At 52.4% G+C, this 17,312-nt stretch overlaps 1 protein-coding gene across 8 annotated transcripts in view; it reads right to left on the bottom strand.

Moving 5' to 3' along the window:
- Positions 1–1,604: 1,604 nt before the first annotated feature.
- cul9 (cullin 9) overlaps positions 1,605–17,312 on the bottom strand; it is a 32,053-nt gene continuing 16,345 nt past the window's right edge. For 2 of the 8 annotated variants that reach the window (XM_084561669.1, XM_084561672.1), the window contains 27 exons: positions 17,107–17,212; positions 16,720–16,815; positions 16,458–16,633; positions 15,914–16,047; positions 15,237–15,422; positions 14,542–14,571; positions 13,988–14,130; positions 13,714–13,896; positions 12,717–12,874; positions 12,445–12,643; positions 12,011–12,272; positions 10,856–11,001; positions 10,655–10,781; positions 10,375–10,580; positions 8,627–8,865; positions 8,131–8,248; positions 6,888–7,136; positions 6,642–6,782; positions 6,407–6,571; positions 4,722–4,885; positions 4,166–4,259; positions 3,945–4,019; positions 3,715–3,825; positions 3,523–3,640; positions 3,306–3,439; positions 3,060–3,148; positions 1,605–2,969 (listed from right to left, as the gene is read on the bottom strand). In XM_084561669.1, coding sequence (XP_084417795.1) covers positions 2,750–2,969; positions 3,060–3,148; positions 3,306–3,439; positions 3,523–3,640; positions 3,715–3,825; positions 3,945–4,019; positions 4,166–4,259; positions 4,722–4,885; positions 6,407–6,571; positions 6,642–6,782; positions 6,888–7,136; positions 8,131–8,248; positions 8,627–8,865; positions 10,375–10,580; positions 10,655–10,781; positions 10,856–11,001; positions 12,011–12,272; positions 12,445–12,643; positions 12,717–12,874; positions 13,714–13,896; positions 13,988–14,130; positions 14,542–14,571; positions 15,237–15,422; positions 15,914–16,047; positions 16,458–16,633; positions 16,720–16,815; positions 17,107–17,212 — 4,069 coding nt within the window. In that variant the 3' untranslated portion in view covers positions 1,605–2,749. The remainder of the gene's footprint in view (positions 2,970–3,059; positions 3,149–3,305; positions 3,440–3,522; positions 3,641–3,714; positions 3,826–3,944; positions 4,020–4,165; positions 4,260–4,721; positions 4,886–6,406; positions 6,572–6,641; positions 6,783–6,887; positions 7,137–8,130; positions 8,249–8,626; positions 8,866–10,374; positions 10,581–10,654; positions 10,782–10,855; positions 11,002–12,010; positions 12,273–12,444; positions 12,644–12,716; positions 12,875–13,713; positions 13,897–13,987; positions 14,131–14,541; positions 14,572–15,236; positions 15,423–15,913; positions 16,048–16,457; positions 16,634–16,719; positions 16,816–17,106; positions 17,213–17,312) is intronic. The other 6 variants (XM_084561673.1, XM_084561675.1, XM_084561674.1 and 3 more) reach the window with 4 other exon arrangements.

Below are 17,312 nucleotides of genomic sequence, written 5' to 3'. Positions count from 1 at the left end.
TACAGGGTTCTCCTTCAGTGATATACAGGGTTCTCCTTCAGTGATTTATGAGGTTCTCCTTCAGTGATATACAGGGTTCTCCTTCAGTGATATAGGCCTACAGGGTTCTCCTTTCAGTGATCTAAGTGGTTCTCCTTCAGTGATCTACAGGGTTCTCCTTTCAGTGATATACAGGGTTCTCCTTCAGTGATCTATAGGGTTCTCCTTCAGTGATATACAGGGTTCTCCTTCAGTGATATACAGGGTTCTCCTTTCAGTGATCTATGAGGTTCTCCTTCAGTGATCTACAGGATTCTCCTTCAGTGATCTACAGGGTTCTCCTTCAGTGATCTATGAGGTTCTCCTTCAGTGATCTAAGAGGTTCTCCTTCAGTGATCTAAGAGGTTCTCCTTCAGTGATATACAGGGTTCTCCTTCAGTGATATACAGGGTTCTCCTTCAGTGATATACAGTGATCTATGAGGTTCTCCTTCAGTGATTTATGAGGTTCTCCTTCAGTGATCTATAGGGTTCTCCTTCTTCAGGAGGACCAAACTATCTCACTAAAAATACTTAACAAACGTCAGAGTTTATTTCACTTATTTCAATAAAAAAATAAAACTCATAGAAGCTGAAAGTCCTTTCCCCTGTGAGGACACGTGTCGGCCATGTTGGAACCAAAGTGGTTTCAGACCGATCTCCAGAGTTGAGTCAATAAAATCCTCATTTATTTATTGTTACAGCTTAAAGACATTAATGTCTGTCCAGTTTAAATATTGATGGAAATCTGTATTTCCACAAACAGGAAGTATAACGTTGCCATGGATACAGTGAGCCACACTATGGGATGCAGATTTGTTATGACCCTATAATCAGACATTTTCTCAGGCAGCTTCTGAACTGATTTATTTTTTTATTTTGAAGGAGAGCAGAGGTCACGACCCTGAACACGTCTGACCTGCGGCTGGACGCAGAGGTCGTGACCCTGAACACGTCTGACCTGCGGCTGGACGCAGAGGTCGTGACCCTGAACACGTCTGACCTGCAGCTGGACGCAGAGGTCGTGACCCTGAACACGTCTGACCTGCGGCTGGACGCAGAGGTCGTGACCCTGAACACGTCTGACCTGCGGCTGGACGCAGAGGTCGTGACCCTGAACACGTCTGACCTGCTGCTGGACGCAGAGGTCGTGACCCTGAACACGTCTGACCTGCGGCTGGACGCAGAGGTCGTGACCCTGAACACGTCTGACCTGCGGCTGGACGCAGAGGTCGTGACCCTGAACACGTCTGACCTGCGGCTGGACGCAGAGGTCGTGACCCTGAACACGTCTGACCTGCTGCTGGACGCAGAGGTCGTGACCCTGAACACGTCTGACCCGCTGCTGGACGCAGAGGTCGTGACCCTGAACACGTCTGACCTGCGGCTGGACGCAGAGGTCGTGACCCTGAACACGTCTGACCTGCTGCTGGACGCAGAGGTCGTGACCCTGAACACGTCTGACCCGCTGCTGGACGCAGAGGTCGTGACCCTGAACACATCTGACCTGCGGCTGGATGCAGAGGTCGTGACCCTGAACACGTCTGTTTCCTGATCAGCTGATCTGGGAGGAAGAGAGTCATCGTGCATCGTAGCAGAAAAAGCTTTTATTTAGTTCAGCTTGAGTCGCTCGACTCCAACAAAGAAACATCATAGAACAACAATATGAATATAGGATCTGTCAAATTACAGCAGAACAGGAAGCGGGACGATGTCCTCCATCAGACGTCCTTACAGACAGAGAACAGCAGGGGGCGTCTTTGCTAGCGAGTGACGATCGGTTATTGCAGTGATACTCGAGGATTCCTCCCGTCAGTCTTTCTTCAGATGCATAGAAACGTCCAACTCTTCAAAGCATAAAAAAACTAAATGTGGAGTTTTTATTTTTAAATGAAGGCGTCCTCCGTCAGAAACATGGAGGCAGAACATGAGACGTGTCAGGACGAGAGAAACAGTCCGACTGCGGATCCACTTTCCCTTCGTCGCAGGCAGAAACCAAAGCAGCAGCAGCAAGAAACAACAAGGAAACCACCCAGAACCAGAACCAGAACCAGAACCAAGGTGGTCCGCTACAGAAGAGACGGTGGGATGCAACGGGACGAAACCGGTTAAGAGATTCATCGATTAAACGTTAAATCGTAACGTGAGACAAATAATAAAATGCTTTGAAAGCTTCAGACTGGTTTAATCAGGTTTCAGACTGGTTTAATCTGGTTTAATCAGGTTTCAGACTGGTTTAATCTGGTTTAATCTGGTTTCAGACTGGTTTCAGTCTGGTTTAATCAGATTTCAGACTGGTTTAATCTGGTTTAGACTGGTTTAATCTGGTTTCAGACTGGTTTAGACTGGTTTAGACTGGTTTCAGAGCTGAGTGAATGAATAAACACAGAAACAAGTCAAATATTTGACTTAATTTATCATCTAAAGACCAAACTAAGACTTTTCTCAGGATTCAAACGTTGAACTCAGAACTCGTGTCCGTCTCGTCGCCCGTCTCGTCGCCCGTCCTCTGAACCAACGAAAACACAGACGGTGAATTACAGATGTGAAAAGCAGGTGCAGCTGTGTTTGGGAGGGTGGGGGTGTCCAGGCGCAGGAGGACGTCTCTCTGATCGTCTCCCGTTGTGCCCGACGTCCTCGGGTGGCGTCAGATCGTAAGGAGGGGGCGGGGCCTCGTTAGCGTCCGAGTCGCCTTCACTCTCTCCCCCGAGGTGTCCTGTGCTCAGTCCAGATCAGTCGAAGGGACCGAAGTCCCTCTCCAGGTTTTCTGACTCGTCATCGTCGGAGAAGAAATCGTCCTCATCAATGTCGTCCTCATCGTAGTCCTCGTGCCACTCGGGGACGTACTCTTCATCGTACTCGTCGTCGTCGTCCTCGGCCTCCTCCCCACCTTCGCCTGTGTAGTTGTTATTGTCGGAGTCTCCAGAGTCCGACGCCCGTTCCGACTTGGACCTGGACCAGAAGGAGACCAGATTACTGGCTGCTGGACGGAAGCGGGACAGAGACACGTCTTACATGAAAGGTCAGCGGTGTGGTACTCACACTTTGTTGGCGTCGCTGTTGTTGGACAGGTTGGACGTCTGAGTAGATTCTGGTTCCTGGCTCTTGGACTGATATCCAACCCTGAAGTCCTGGACGACACAGAGACACTGATCAGCTGATAAGAGACACCAGGACCAGACCACCACACGGGAGTCTAAATGGTTTAACTGAGAGACTGGTTTCAATCTGGTTTCAATCTGGTTTCAGACCGGCGTCAGACCGGCGTCAGACCGGCGTCAGGGGTACCTGGGTGGAGTGCTGCAGGATGGCCAGCAGGCGCTCCTGGATGCGTCGGATCAGCTCCAGCCCGGTGTTCAGGTGTTCTGGTTTCAGCAGCCGGACACATGAGGCCAGGTCAGTGCACTGCAGCAACGTTTCCTCTGAGGACAGAAACCAGGACACACGGTGAGACCAGGTCCGAAATGACTGGCGTCTCCTGGTGGACGGTGACGCTGAGCCTCACCCAGCAGGATCTGCAGGGCGTTGGTGTGCAGGTCCAGAGCCTCGGTCTGCTGCTCCATCACGTCCATCTTCTCCGTCTCCTGGTTGTAGTAGCTGTAGACGCAGGAGTAGGCCAGCACCTGAGGACAGAGGACACGTCACTGTCTGCATCCCCCCAGAGACCCGTCTCTGAGGACGACAAAGATCCAGATACCTTCCGAGCCTGAGCCAGGACTTTACAGGCGTCGATGACGAAGGTCAGAGCCTTCATCTGCAGAGCTTCGTTGATGGACGACACCTTGTTCTCCAGGTTGATGGCAAAGTCCTGCAACAGGAAACGTTCAACGGTTAGCATGCAGCTAACGGTTAGCATGCAGCTAACGGACAGCATGCAGCTAACGGTTAGCATGCAGCTAACGGACATGCTGCTGCAGCATTAACAACCTTGGCCTGGTGGTGGAAGGTGCATCTCTCGTTATAATCCTGGAACTTCTTCTCCTGTCGCGCTGCTTTGCTGACCTGCAGCAACAGAGACGTCAACGAGTTACAACGTCTCACAAACCAGACACACTAAAGACAGTCATGACCAATCAGATCCACTGTTGATAAACTGTTGCTCGTCTCTGATTGGACGAGCTCATGTGATCATGTGACTGTGAACCAACCATGGCGGAGCAGTTGTAGTAATCTTTGTGAGTTGGTTTCCATGGTTTCAGACAGCGCCAGCAGAAACCGTGGTTACACTTGGCACAGGTCATGCTGAGGACAGACAGAGAGATCTTCATCATCATCATCATCATCATCATCATCATCATCATCATCGTCATCTTCATCACCACCACCCTCCTCTTCACCACCACGACCCTCCTCCCCCCCCTCCTCCTCCTCCTCCTCTTCACCACCACCCTCCTCTTCACCACCCCCCTCCTCCTCCTCCTCTTCACCCCCCTCCTCCTCCTCCTCCTCCTCTTCACCACCACCCTCCTCTTCACCACCCCCCTCCTCCTCCTCCTCCTCCTCTTCACCACCCCCCCCCTTCACCACCCCCCTCCTCCTCCTCCTCTTCACCCCCCTCCTCCTCCTCCTCTTCACCCCCCTCCTCCTCCTCCTCTTCACCACCACCACCACCCTCCTCTTCACCACCACCACCCCCCTCCTCACCACCACCCCCCCCTACACCGCCCCCCCCCCCCTCCTCTTCATCGCTCCCAGCTGACGTACTGCAGGCAGCCCTCGTTCTTCTCGATCTGGGCCTGGCAGCTGGGGCAGCGTTTGGAGATGAGCTTGGCCAGATGTTTGCTCTGAGCCTCCATGTTCATCCCTTCATAGAACCCTCCATCATCCATCCACTGGGACATGTGGCTGCAGCTGGCTGGGTAGTGAGCCTGGGGGGGGGGGCATGTTAGCACATGTTAGCTGGATGCTAGCAGAGACATTCAGAGACAGAGACAAACAGATGGAGTAATACTGGCGCTGTGAGCGTCTGATCTGTTGATGCAGATAAACGTGGATCTGAGGGGGGCGGGGGGTAAACTCGGGCTGCACCACCTCCCACTCTCTCTATTATCCTCAGTCGCTGAGAAACAAAATGGAGGAGCTTCAGAGCTTCAGGCATACGTTAGGGTAGAACCGGAGTCTACTGAGCTTTGATGGCTTCAGTCAACCTGTCCAGGTCCATGGTGACTCACAGAGGACCAGGGAGGGGGCGTGTGCTTGAGGGAATCTACCTGTAGCCCTCACAATGACCTGCTACCTGTCTTAAAACGTCCCTGGGTCACCTTTACCAGGATGTAACCTGTCCTACAAGACGTGGTCAGGTGCTGGACTATAAAGGGCCACACAAGTCTAAGTCTTCTGAGCATCATCAAGGACGAGTGGGACACACAGAGGTTCAGCAGCTGGATGTCTTCTAACAGCAGCGCCAACTGGGACGTCTTCATGACACGAGCTGACCGTCACTGTCTCTGGAAACACTTGATCAACCCCAGGAAGACAATCACAACACACCTAAATAATAAACCTTGGCTCACTGAAGAATACTGGAAATCAGTCAAAGTATAGCTGGGGTGTAGCTGAGGTGTAGCTGAGGTGTATCTGGGGTGTATCTGGGGTGTAGCTGAGGTGTAGCTGAGGTGTAGCTGAGGTGTAGCTGAGGTGTATCTGGGGTGTATCTGAGGTGTATCTGGGGTGTAGCTGAGGTGTATCTGGGGTGTAGCTGAGGTGTATCTGGGGTGTATCTGGGGTGTAGCTGAGGTGTAGCTGAGGTGTAGCTGAGGTGTATCTGGGGTGTATCTGGGGTGTAGCTGAGGTGTATCTGGGGTGTAGCTGGGGTGTAGCTGAGGTATAACTGAGGTGTAGCTGAGGTGTAGCTGAGGTGTAGCTGGGGTGTATCTGGGGTGTAGCTGAGGTGTATCTGGGGTGTAGCTGGGGTATAACTGGGGTGTAGCTGAGGTGTATCTGGGGTGTAGCTGAGGTGTATCTGGGGTGTAGCTGGGGTGTAGCTGAGGTGTATCTGGGGTGTAGCTGGGGTGTAGCTGAGGTGTATCTGGGGTGTAGCTGGGGTGTATCTGGGGTGTAGCTGAGGTATAACTGAGGTGTAGCTGAGGTGTATCTGGGGTGTAGCTGAGGTGTATCTGGGGTGTAGCTGGGGTGTAGCTGAGGTGTATCTGGGGTGTATCTGGGGTGTAGCTGAGGTGTATCTGGGGTGTATCTGGGGTGTAGCTGAGGTGTATCTGGGGTGTAGCTGGGGTGTAGCTGTAGACCATGTCCTGGACCTGTCAGCTACATACGTGATAACTTTCTATGTTTCTATCAATGTGGCTGTTGAAAATCAAACTGGGACAATAAAGACTTTCTGCTGTAATCTATTCAGAGACAGAGACATGCAGGGACATGCAGGGACAGACCTCTGGGAAGTTGCAGCTGAAGCAGGACGTCCAGCAGCACTTGGAGCATGTCCCCATGCTGCCCATGTTCTCTTTACACAGGATCTGGTCGCAGCCCTGAGGGTTGGTGCACCACGTCAGGTTGGAGCAGCACTCCACGTAGCCTCTGAGCAAGGCACTCTCATACTGAGGACACAGGACACGGGTCAGAGGACGCAGGACGGGCCCAGAGGTGAGCTTGGCTGAGAGGCGTTACCTTGGCGACAGTGTCCTTGTCGGTCAGGATGCTGAGGAAGAACTGGGAGGTGGGCTGGGCCTGGCAGTCTGTGATTGGACAGTTACAGTTCATCACCAGGTTCTGTTCGATCCGGGCCGTCAGGTACTCCTGCCAGCAGGACTGGAGAGACACAGGCCGTCAGGACCAGGGGACACACCCACACACCGTCACAACCAGGACCAGGAGACACACCCACACACCATCAGGACCAGGACCAGAACTCACCCGGCAGCAGTAGTGCATGCAGCTCAGACAGGGGACCGGTTCTGTGGCCTCGGACCTGGGGCTCAGGCACACGGGGCAGGAGGAGGCGGGGCTTGGTGGCGGCTGAGGGTTCCTGCTCTTGAGTCCTGCGGCCATGATGACGGCGTCCGGGTCGTCGCTGTAGCGTTGGACCAGGAGATCCACGTTCCACCGGCAGTGGACCAGGAGGTGCTCAGCCCGGTCCAGGTCCAGACTCAGGGTCCCCGAGACCTGAGGGGACGGAGACAGTTGTTGTCCACGTCTGACTTGACTGACCCGAGGCGTCAGACGTAACCAGAGGTGTCAAAAGTATTCACATTCTGTACTTAAGTAAAAGTATGGATACTTGTCTAAAAAAATACTCTGGTAAAAGTAAAAGTACTGATTCAACTCCTTTACTCAAGTAAAAGTAAGAAAGTACAGGCTCTGAAATGTACTTAAGTAAAAAGTAAAAATTATTTTTTGCTATTAATGAAACTATTCATCCGTAGATAATTTTGCAAAATGAAAAAGTTCTATCAGAATAATCTAGACTGAATTGACCAGAGGTCCTGCATGAACATCTGGATCATTTTTAATAATAAATTGAGGATTACTCGGTTGTTGTTTTTAAACCGCTAGCTAGTGTTAGCTATAAACTATCAAAACGATGGGTTTCCATAGCATTGCTAACGTTGTAAACTAGCTTCCAAAAAATCCTCAAAAAGCTAATGATAGCAACAGAAACCACACCATACATGAATTTGTTTTTTCACATTAGACCAATAGTTCTCAAATAGTGGGGTCAGGTGGACTTTCAGTATTAACGTCTCTATTGATGCTTGAACGATAAACCAGCCTCCAGTCACTAGGTGGCAGCAGAGCTCAAACTAATCAACAGGCTGCCTGTTCAAAACAGTAGAAGAAGAACACAGGAAGCGCATCTTCGACTTTCCTTCTCTAGCCCGATGCTCTAGTCATGTCCGATCATGTCACGTCTTTTACGTCTTGTCATCCGTGGAGGTTAAAAAAGTAACGAGCCTGTTTTTCAAATGTAAGGAGTAGAAAGTACAGATACTTGTGTAGAAATGTAGGGAGTAAAAGTAAAAAGTCGTCAGAAAAAGAAATACTCAAGTAAAGTACAGATACCTGAAAAATCTACTTAAGTACAGTAACGAAGTATTTGTACTTCGTTACTTGCCACCTCTGGACGTAACCATGACGACCTATTCATGTCCTCACTGACCTGTTGGACCGTCCTCTGCATCAGCTGACGGACTTCTTCCTGCGTCATCGTCCGACCCATCGAGAACAGAACCGCATCCAGAACTCCGTCCTCAAAATGCTGGGAGGCCGCGACCAGGCTGAGACATGGAGACAGAGACAGGGACAGGGACAAGGACAGGAACAGAGACAGGAACAGACACAGGGACAGACACAGGGACAGAGACAGGTACAAGGACAGAGAGACACAGGAATAGAGAGAGGGACAGAGAGACAGAGAGAGACACAGAGACAGAGACAGGAACAGAGAGACACAGGAACAGAAAGACACAGGGACAGGTAGAGGAACAGGGACAGAGAGACAGAGAGAGACACAGAGACACAGACACAGGGACAGAGAGAGAGAAAGTTGAATGAGGTGGTTTTATTTTGAAAAGCTCTCTCCAGCATTCATGGAGGTTTCAGTTAAATGAAGCTGCAGTGACCATGTGACCAATCAGCTGATCATCAATAAACACCTGATGTCTGCAACGCCGTCCTCCCTGGCATCGGCCCGGCTGAAGGAGAACTGGGCGTGGCCTTTCTGCGGCGTGGACGGGTCCTCAGGCAGGAACTCGACAATGTGTGGGTTGTCGTCATGGCGACGGATGCAGCCTCTGCTGATGACGTGCATGATGCAGGACAGGACGTCGCCGGTGCTGCAGCTGAAGCCTCCACGAGACCGAGACGCTTCCTGCTTCTGACACGAGTCCAGAACCTGGAAGACACGGTCCACATGAGTCCCACCAGCGGAGGGCGCCATGGCAACCACACATGCTCAAACGTAACCATAGAACTACATTTCCCATGATCCTTGATGTTGTTGTGATAGTGCTGGGCAACGATGTCAAGTTTTAATCAGGATCAATAATGAAGTGTTAAGTTACGTATGGTGTCCTTTAATTTTAACGGTTCTGCTGTAGTTACTATTAAGGTGCAGCAGTAAGGTGCAGCGGTAGGGTGCAGGAGTAAGATTCAGGAGTAAGGTTCAGGAGTAAGGTGCAGCGGTAGGGTGCAGCGGTAGGGTGCAGCGGTAGGGTGCAGGAGTAAGGCGCAGGAGTAAGGCGCAGGAGTAAGGTGCAGCGGTAGGGTGCAGCGGTAGGGTGCAGCGGTAGGGCGCAGGAGTAAGGCGCAGGAGTAAGGCGCAGGAGTAAGGCGCAGGAGTAAGGTGCAGGAGTAAGGTGCAGCGGTAGGAGGCAGCAGTAAGGTGCAGGAGTAAGGTGCAGGAGTAAGGTGCAGCGGTAGGGTGCAGCGGTAGGAGGCAGCGGTAGGAGGCAGCAGTAAGGTGCAGGAGTAAGGTGCAGGAGTAAGGTGCAGGAGTAAGGTGCAGCGGTAGGAGGCAGCAGTAAGGTGCAGGAGTAAGGTGCAGGAGTAAGGTGCAGCGGTAGGAGGCAGCGGTAGGAGGCAGCAGTAGGGTGCAGGAGTAGGGTGCAGCGGTAAGGTGCAGCGGTAAGGTGCAGCGGTAAGGTGCAGGAGTAAGGTGCAGGAGTAAGGTGCAGGAGTAAGGTGCAGCGGTATGCTCCAGCGGTAGGAGGCAGCGGTAGGAGGCAGCAGTAAGGTGCAGCAGTAAGGTGCAGGAGTAAGGTGCAGGAGTAAGGTGCAGCGGTAGGGGGCAGCGGTAAGGTGCAGGAGTAAGGTGCAGGAGTAAGGTGCAGGAGTAAGGTGCAGCGGTAGGGTGCAGCAGTAAGGTGCAGCGGTAGGGGGCAGGAGTAAGGTGCAGGAGTAAGGTGCAGCGGTAGGGTGCAGCAGTAAGGTGCAGCGGTAGGGTGCAGCGGTAGGGGGCAGCGGTAGGGGGCAGCGGTAGGGTGTAGCAGTAAGGTGCAGGAGTAGGGTGCAGCAGTAGGGGGCAGCAGTAGGGTGCAGCAGTAGGGTGTAGCAGTAAGGTGTAGCAGTAAGGTGTAGCAGTAAGGTGTAGTAAGGTGTAGCAGTTGCAGCTCTAATACGTCTTAAACATTATTGTAATCAAATCAGATATAATTGAGCTCTCGTGAAGGTCGGGACATTCCTCCATCGTTCTGTCCCATGTGGACGCTGCAGCAGTCTTAGGCCCACCCCCAAACGCTGTCATTGGCTGAGACGTGTGATGACGCCCAGCATCCCGCCCCTCCTGTTGTGTATTCAGTTAATGAATGAATGAATGTGTTAGTAACACGTGGCCCAGCCCATGTTTTAAACGTCTCCTGACCAGCTGGTTGTCCTAGACCTAGACCCAGACCCTGACCCTGACCTTGAAGACCAGGTTGTCGATGTGCATCTCCTTCTCCTGCTTCATGATGTGGACGATCAGACAGTAGACGTAGTTCCTCTTCCTCTCCAGCGTGCTGGCAGCGTCCTCGTCCACGTTCAGGTACGTCTGTCTGGGCAGCAGGTGGACGGACGTGGGGACGCCATCCAGGCTGCGAGACGCCACCTGCTGGTTCAACTGCAGCACACCTGAGAGCAGAGGTGGGCGGGGTCAGAAGGAGGAGGGGGCGTGGCTTGTGTGCCCGTGATTGCGTGTTTCTGACCTCGGCTGGGTTGGTCCATGTGGCTGCAGGACAGAGGTCCTCCGTCTCCGATCAGAGGCTGCAGAGCGTGAAGCAGGACGGCAGAGGACAGACCGGTCGTCTCCATTAGAGACTGGACGTCCACCTCCTGAAAGACACACAGCTGATCAACATCTGGACACGTCTCCAACGACAGAGACAGAGAGACAGAGAGACGGAGACCTGGTGGACGTTGAAGTGCAGCAGGATGAACATCTGCAGCGTGGAGACGTGAAGCGTCCAACAGCCGAACTGAAGCTCAGCGTGACCCAACCAGGTCCACTGCAGCCGACGAGGCTTCGAGTGACTGAGACCAAACATGGACTGACCTGCACACAGAACCAGAACCAGCACAGAACCATCAGAGGAATAAGACAAAACCAGAACCAGCACAGAACCATCAGAGGACTAAGACAGAACCAGAACCAGCACAGAACCATCAGAGGACTAAGACAGAACCAGAACCAGCACAGAACCATCAGAGGACTAAGACAGAACCAGAACCAGCACAGAACCATCAGAGGACTAAGACAGAACCAGAACCAGCAGTGAACCATCAGAGAAGCGGTTGTGTTCCAATAGAAGAAGAGCTAGCTCCTTCCATACACTAGCTGTTAATGACTGAACAGAACCGGGTCTGGTACTGACTGAGAGTAGAACCGGGTCTGGGACTGGCTGTGAATAGAACCGGGTCTGGGACTGACTGTGAATAGAACCGGGTCTGGTACTCACAGTGAATAGAACCGGGTCTGGTACTCACAGTGAATAGAACCGGGCCTGGTACTCACAGTGAATAGAACCGGGCCTGGTACTGGCTGTGAATAGAACCGGGTCTGGTACTGACTGAGAGTAGAACCGGGTCTGGTACTGACTGAACAGAACCGGGTCTGGTACTAACTGAGAGTAGAACCGGGTCTGGTACTGACTGAACAGAACCGGGTCTGGTACTAACTGAGAGTAGAACCGGGTCTGGTACTGGCTGTGAATAGAACCGGGTCTGGGACTGACTGTGAATAGAACCGGGTCTGGTACTCACAGTGAATAGAACCGGGTCTGGTACTGGCTGTGAATAGAACCGGGTCTGGTACTGACTGAGAGTAGAACCGGGTCTGGTACTGACAGTGAATAGAACCGGGTCTGGTACCGACTGTGAACAGAATCGGGTCTGGTACTGACTGAATAGAACCGGGTCTGGTACTGGCAGTGAATAGAACCGGGTCTGGTACTGGCTGTGAATAGAACCGGGTCTGGTACTGACTGCGTAGAACCGGGTCTGGTACTGACTGTGAATAGAACCGGGTCTGGTACTGACTGAATAGAACCGGGTCTGGTACTGACTGTGAGAGTAGAACCGGGTCTGGTACTGACTGTGAGAGTAGAACCGGGTCTGGTACTGGCTGTGAGAGTAGAACCGGGTCTGGTACTGACTGTGAGAGTAGAACTGTGTGAACTGGTTCAGGTAGGAGCAGAGTTCTGCTGGAAAGTGTTGGGCTGGTTCTTCCAGGAAGCATAGTGAGGACACGGCCCAACAGCGTGGAGACAGAACCAGAACCTGGACCTCCGCCTCCTCCTCTGACTCCACCCACTCGTCCTCCATCATCTATGGAGACAAGGAGAGGACAGACAGAGGACAGACAGAGGACAGAGAGAGGACAGACAGAGAGTCACTGTCGGTTTGGTTTTAATTAGTTCTGAACAGCTTTTCTTCTTCTCTACTTCCTGTGACTCTAATTGGTCCCCGTCCTCAGAGGGTTCTGTGGGTTCTCTCTGACCTGGTCGTGGTCTTGCAGGTGCCGGTCCAGCTGCTGAAGCCGGTACAGGTGGAACTCCTGCTGCAGCTCGGCCGACTCGCTCAGGTTCTTCAACATCTGCTGAGGGAAGCGACTCGGGAAGCAGCTGCCAATCTGGTCCACGACGGCGTTCTCCAGCCACAGGTTCCCCCGGGCCAGCAGCCGGTCACCCAGGTAGTACCTACAGAGAGACAGCTTCAGCACCGGTTCCTGCTGGCGCCGGTTCTGACCAAGACCGTGCGGTGACCTCTGACCTGTAGAAGTGCTCGAAGGTGTTGGCGAGCTCCAGGCCCGACAGGAACAGCATCGGCTCCAGGAACTGCTGCAGCCGCTCCAGAGTCTCCACGCCGCCCGACGCCGCTCCACCGGCCTGGATCATCTGATCGATGTACTGAGCAAAACGCTCGCTCACCTGCAGTAGGGACAGCCATCAGAACCAGAACCAGAACCAGAACCAATCTGAATCTTTAACCTCTTCAGCTCCTAGGCTGCTGCAGGTTAACTCATCTAAGAAGACTAGATCCAGAACCATCAGGTCCATGTTCCTGAACCTGGTCTCCGTGGACCCTGGTCTCTGTGGACCCTGGTCTCTATATGACCCTGGTCTCTATATGACCCTGGTCTCTATATGACCCTGGTCTCTATGGACAGGTCAGCTTGGACATCATCACATTCTACCATTGTGATCATTATACAATCCAGAAGAAGATGGAGATTTCCTCCATGTTGTTCACACATGGAACTCCCCAGGGAAACCAGTCACCAAGGCATGCTACATAGCAATGCTAAGCTGCTACATATCAATGCTAAGCTGCTACATATCAATGCTAAGCTAACTTTGATTACTCGATGACTGTGTTGTGTTTATTATCTGTAGTACCACCATTAGACCACTAGATGGAGACAAATAATTAAAGCTCAGGGCTCAGATTCTATCAGTCAAGTCACCATGTGGTTGATAGCTGATGTAGAATCATGTGATAGACTCTAAAGGACAGAAGATAATAAAACTAGACCAGTTATGTTTGTCGTCAGTTGTTTTTGGATTTGATGAAACATTGAGACAGAAGAAGAAACTCTGACACGACGACTGAGACATAAAAACGTTGAGTGTTTTCTCTGTTACGCTATGTGCTGTGTGAAAGAGTAGCTCCTCTAGTTTCTCATTTATTTTGATTGTTCCTGTTTTTATTAAAATTTTAAATATAGTGGTGTTGTTCTGAGGTGGAGCAGGTCACCGTCAGGACTCACATGCATGGCTCTGAGGATGGAGAGCTGCAGCAGCGCAGCAGAGAAGCCGTGACGCAGCGCCAGGACGAAGGCCGTCTGCTGACCAAACAGCTCCTCCATGGCGTTCTTCAGCCGCAGGTACAGAGCCCGATAACGTTCCACAAAGTCTGGCAGACTGCAGCTCGACTCCAGGAACTTCTTAACCTGGGGAGGAGGAGGAGGAGGAGTCACGTTTACTCTTCATCATCATCATCTGGACTCAACATCAGGAAGAAAAGACAACGGTGCGTCTCACCTGGCGCTGTACCACTCCCTGCCAGCAGAGGGCGATGCCTGCGATGCTGCTGCTGCTCTTCACTTTGGGTTTAGCTGAAGAGGAGGAGGAGGAGGAGGAGGAAGAGGAGGAGGTGGCATCTTTGTTTTTTCCCTCCTTACCGTCTGGAAGAAAGTTTAAAACGTTGTTTATCAGGAAGAAGACGAGTCGGTGGAAACATGAAGGAAATGAAACGAGCAGCCAAACTAAAGACCAAGCCGTGCTTCTTTTCCACCTGAAAAGAAATCCTGTCAGAGACGACGAGGACAGGACGTCCAAACGGAAACAAAAGATGGTCAACGGGTTTCAGTCGGTTCAGACGAGGAGGAGGAAGCTCGGCTGGGTCTGAGTTTACACTGCAGCGCCCCCCGGTGGTCTGGCCAATTAACAATAAGGTCCACATCATGGAGACTCATTACTAAAGTGTCTCCGGCCAGCAGGGGACGCCACCACACTTCCTGTCCTCGTGTGGACTCATGAAATGTCCAAGTGTAAAGAAAGGAGAGGCAGCAGAACCTGAACGCAGCTCCACTTACTCTTCAGTTCTTTGCTTCTGTTCAGGCCTTCTGGAAACAAAACAACCCACTTCAGTCATAGAACCATCAGAACCAACAGAACCAACCAAGCTCACATTCACTAGAACCAGAGGAGCAGACGACCCGTATGGGGACTCCTCTGACTAGTGGAGACGAGGAGGAGACACTCTGGTCGACCAGCATTCATTTGTTTTACATGTTGTTAACAGGAGAGTGGGCGGAGTCAGATTTAGGTTCCAGTCCGTCGCCTGCAGCGTTAATGTCGTTAACGAAGACGATGACGAGCTAAAACCAAGATGTGACGATAAAAAGAGGCCAGACGAGAAGGTTCTATCTGAATATCTGAGGGTTAGCGTTAGCTACCAAAGCTAGCATGCTGCTACTAGCCCTTTTACTGACACATATGTAAACTGTAGAGTGGACGATGGATTAGCATTTAGCATTGAGCTAAAGCTGTCCATACAGTTTTCTGTAATGTCTGACTCAACGTGATCCAGACTCTGACCTGGATTCACATGAAACTGGTCTGAAGAGACAAACTCTGTCCCCTCCTCTGTCCACTCTGTCTCTGTCTCCTCCTCTGTCCACTCTGTCTCTGTCCCCTCCTCTGTCCAGTCTGTCTCTGTCTCCATCTCCTCCTCTGTCCAGTCTGTCTCTCTGTCTCCGTCTCCCACACATGAACCAGAATCACTCACTTGACTTGACCGGTGGTCTGAGCTCCTCGCCGTCCACTCGGCTCGTGTCCACGTGGACCAGCAGGTGTGTGAGACGTCTCACTCTGGAATTAAAGATGGCCGCCCGACTCTTACAGCGGCGGGCTGACTCTGCGTTGTCCAGGTACTCGCTGAGCAGCCAGGACAGAGGACTGCACGCCGAGGATTCTGGGAGTTATCAGATTTAGATCAGACAGAAGGTTAATCATGCTCCTCCCCTGGCCCCACACCTCCCCTGGCTCCATCCCTCCCCTGGCTCCACCCCGCCTCTGGCCCCACTCCCTCCTCCCTTATCTGGCTCCACCCCTCCTCTGGCCCCACCCCTCCTCCATCCTCTGGCCCCACCCCTCCCCTGGCTCCACCCCTCCTCTGAGTGTGTGATGCCGAGTGTGTACCTGAGTGTGTACCTGAGTGTGTACCTGAGCGTGTACCTGGGCGTGTACCTGAGTGTGTACCTGAGCGTGTACCTGGGCGTGTACCTGGGCGTGTACCTGAGCGTGTACCTGAGCGTGTACCTGAGCGTGTACCTGAGCGTGTACCTGAGCGTGTACCTGAGTGTGTACCTGGGCGTGTACCTGAGTGTGTACCTGGGCGTGTACCTGAGTGTGTACCTGAGCGTGTACCTGAGCGTGTACCTGAGCGTGTACCTGAGCGTGTACCTGAGTGTGTGATGCTGTGGACTATAGGTGTGATCAGAGCCTCCCAGCAGGTTCGACCCAGAGCTTCAGCTGCTTCGGCGTCTGGCAGGAAACGATCTGCAAACATCTGCTCATGTCTCAGAGCACTGTTGAGTCTGACACAGAGAGGAAGAGGAGTGACACCATGACAACCAAGAAGAGGAGGAGGAAGAAGAAGAAGAAGAAGAAGGAGAAGGAGAAGGAGAAGAAGAAGGAGAAGGAGAAGAAGAAGAAGAAGGAGAAGAAGAAGGAGAAGAAGAAGAAGAAGAAGAAGGAGAAGAAGAAGAAGAAGAAGAAGAAGGAGAAGAAGAAGGAGAAGAAGAAGGAGAAGGAGAAGAAGAAGAAGAAGGAGAAGGAGAAGGAGAAGGAGAAGGAGGAAGAAGAAGAAGGAGAAGAAGAGGAGTGACACCATGACAACCAAGAAGAGGAGGAGGAGGAGAAGGAGAGGAAGAAGAATAAGATAGAGAAGAAGAAGAAGAAGAAGAGGAGGAGGAGTAAGCAGAGGAAGAGGAGGAGGAGGTCGTACTTGTTGAAGAGCTGCAGCAGCTGCGTCTGGTCCTCCATCACCTCCTGACACCAGGTGTGAGCCTTGGTGCTGTAGAACAAGAAGGTCCGACAACACAACTGCTCCTTGAACACGGGCCAGAACGTCGGCTTAGGACCAAGAACCTCAAAGCCATGGACACGGGTATCGATCCCTCCCTGAGGAGGAGGAAGAGGAGGAGGAGGAGGAGGAGGTCAGGAAGCTGCTGATGAAGGTGACTAATGAAGACTGGAGCAGAACTCACCTGTTGACATCTCTTGATCCTGATCTGGATAATGGACCAGAACCGGGTCATGTTCTCCAGCAGAACCACACGACTGGCCGACGGTGTCACGTTCACCTGAGGACACAGAGAGGAGGACACTGAGAGGAGGACACAGAGAGGAGGACACAGAGAGGAGGAGAGGAGGACACAGAGAGGAGGACACAGAGAGGAGGAGAGGAGGACACAGAGAGGAGGACACAGAGAGGAGGACACAGAGAGGAGGACACAGAGAGGAGGACACTGAGAGGAGGACACAGAGAGGAGGAGAGGAGGACACTGAGAGGAGGACACAGAGAGGAGGACACAGAGAGGAGGAGAGGAGGACACAGAGAGGAGGACGTCCCTGTCTCTGGGGGACAGACTCACCGTGTTGAGCTCCGTGTTGATGTTGGTCGGGTCGTCTCCTCCCAGAACCAGAACCCTGGCCGGCATGTAGCTGGAGTCCTCACTGGCGACCAGGATGGCCAGTTGTCTGAGCAGAGACGGAGGAGAGAGTCCCATGTGAGTGGTACCGCTGCTACTAGCAGAACCAGAACCAGTACCAGTACCAGTGGTACCAGCAAAACCAGAAC

This window comes from Chelon labrosus, assembly GCF_963514085.1.
Source record: "Chelon labrosus genome assembly, chromosome: 15".
Lineage (NCBI taxonomy): Eukaryota > Metazoa > Chordata > Actinopteri > Mugiliformes > Mugilidae > Chelon > Chelon labrosus.
This window is presented reverse-complemented; position numbering and strand designations above follow the sequence as displayed.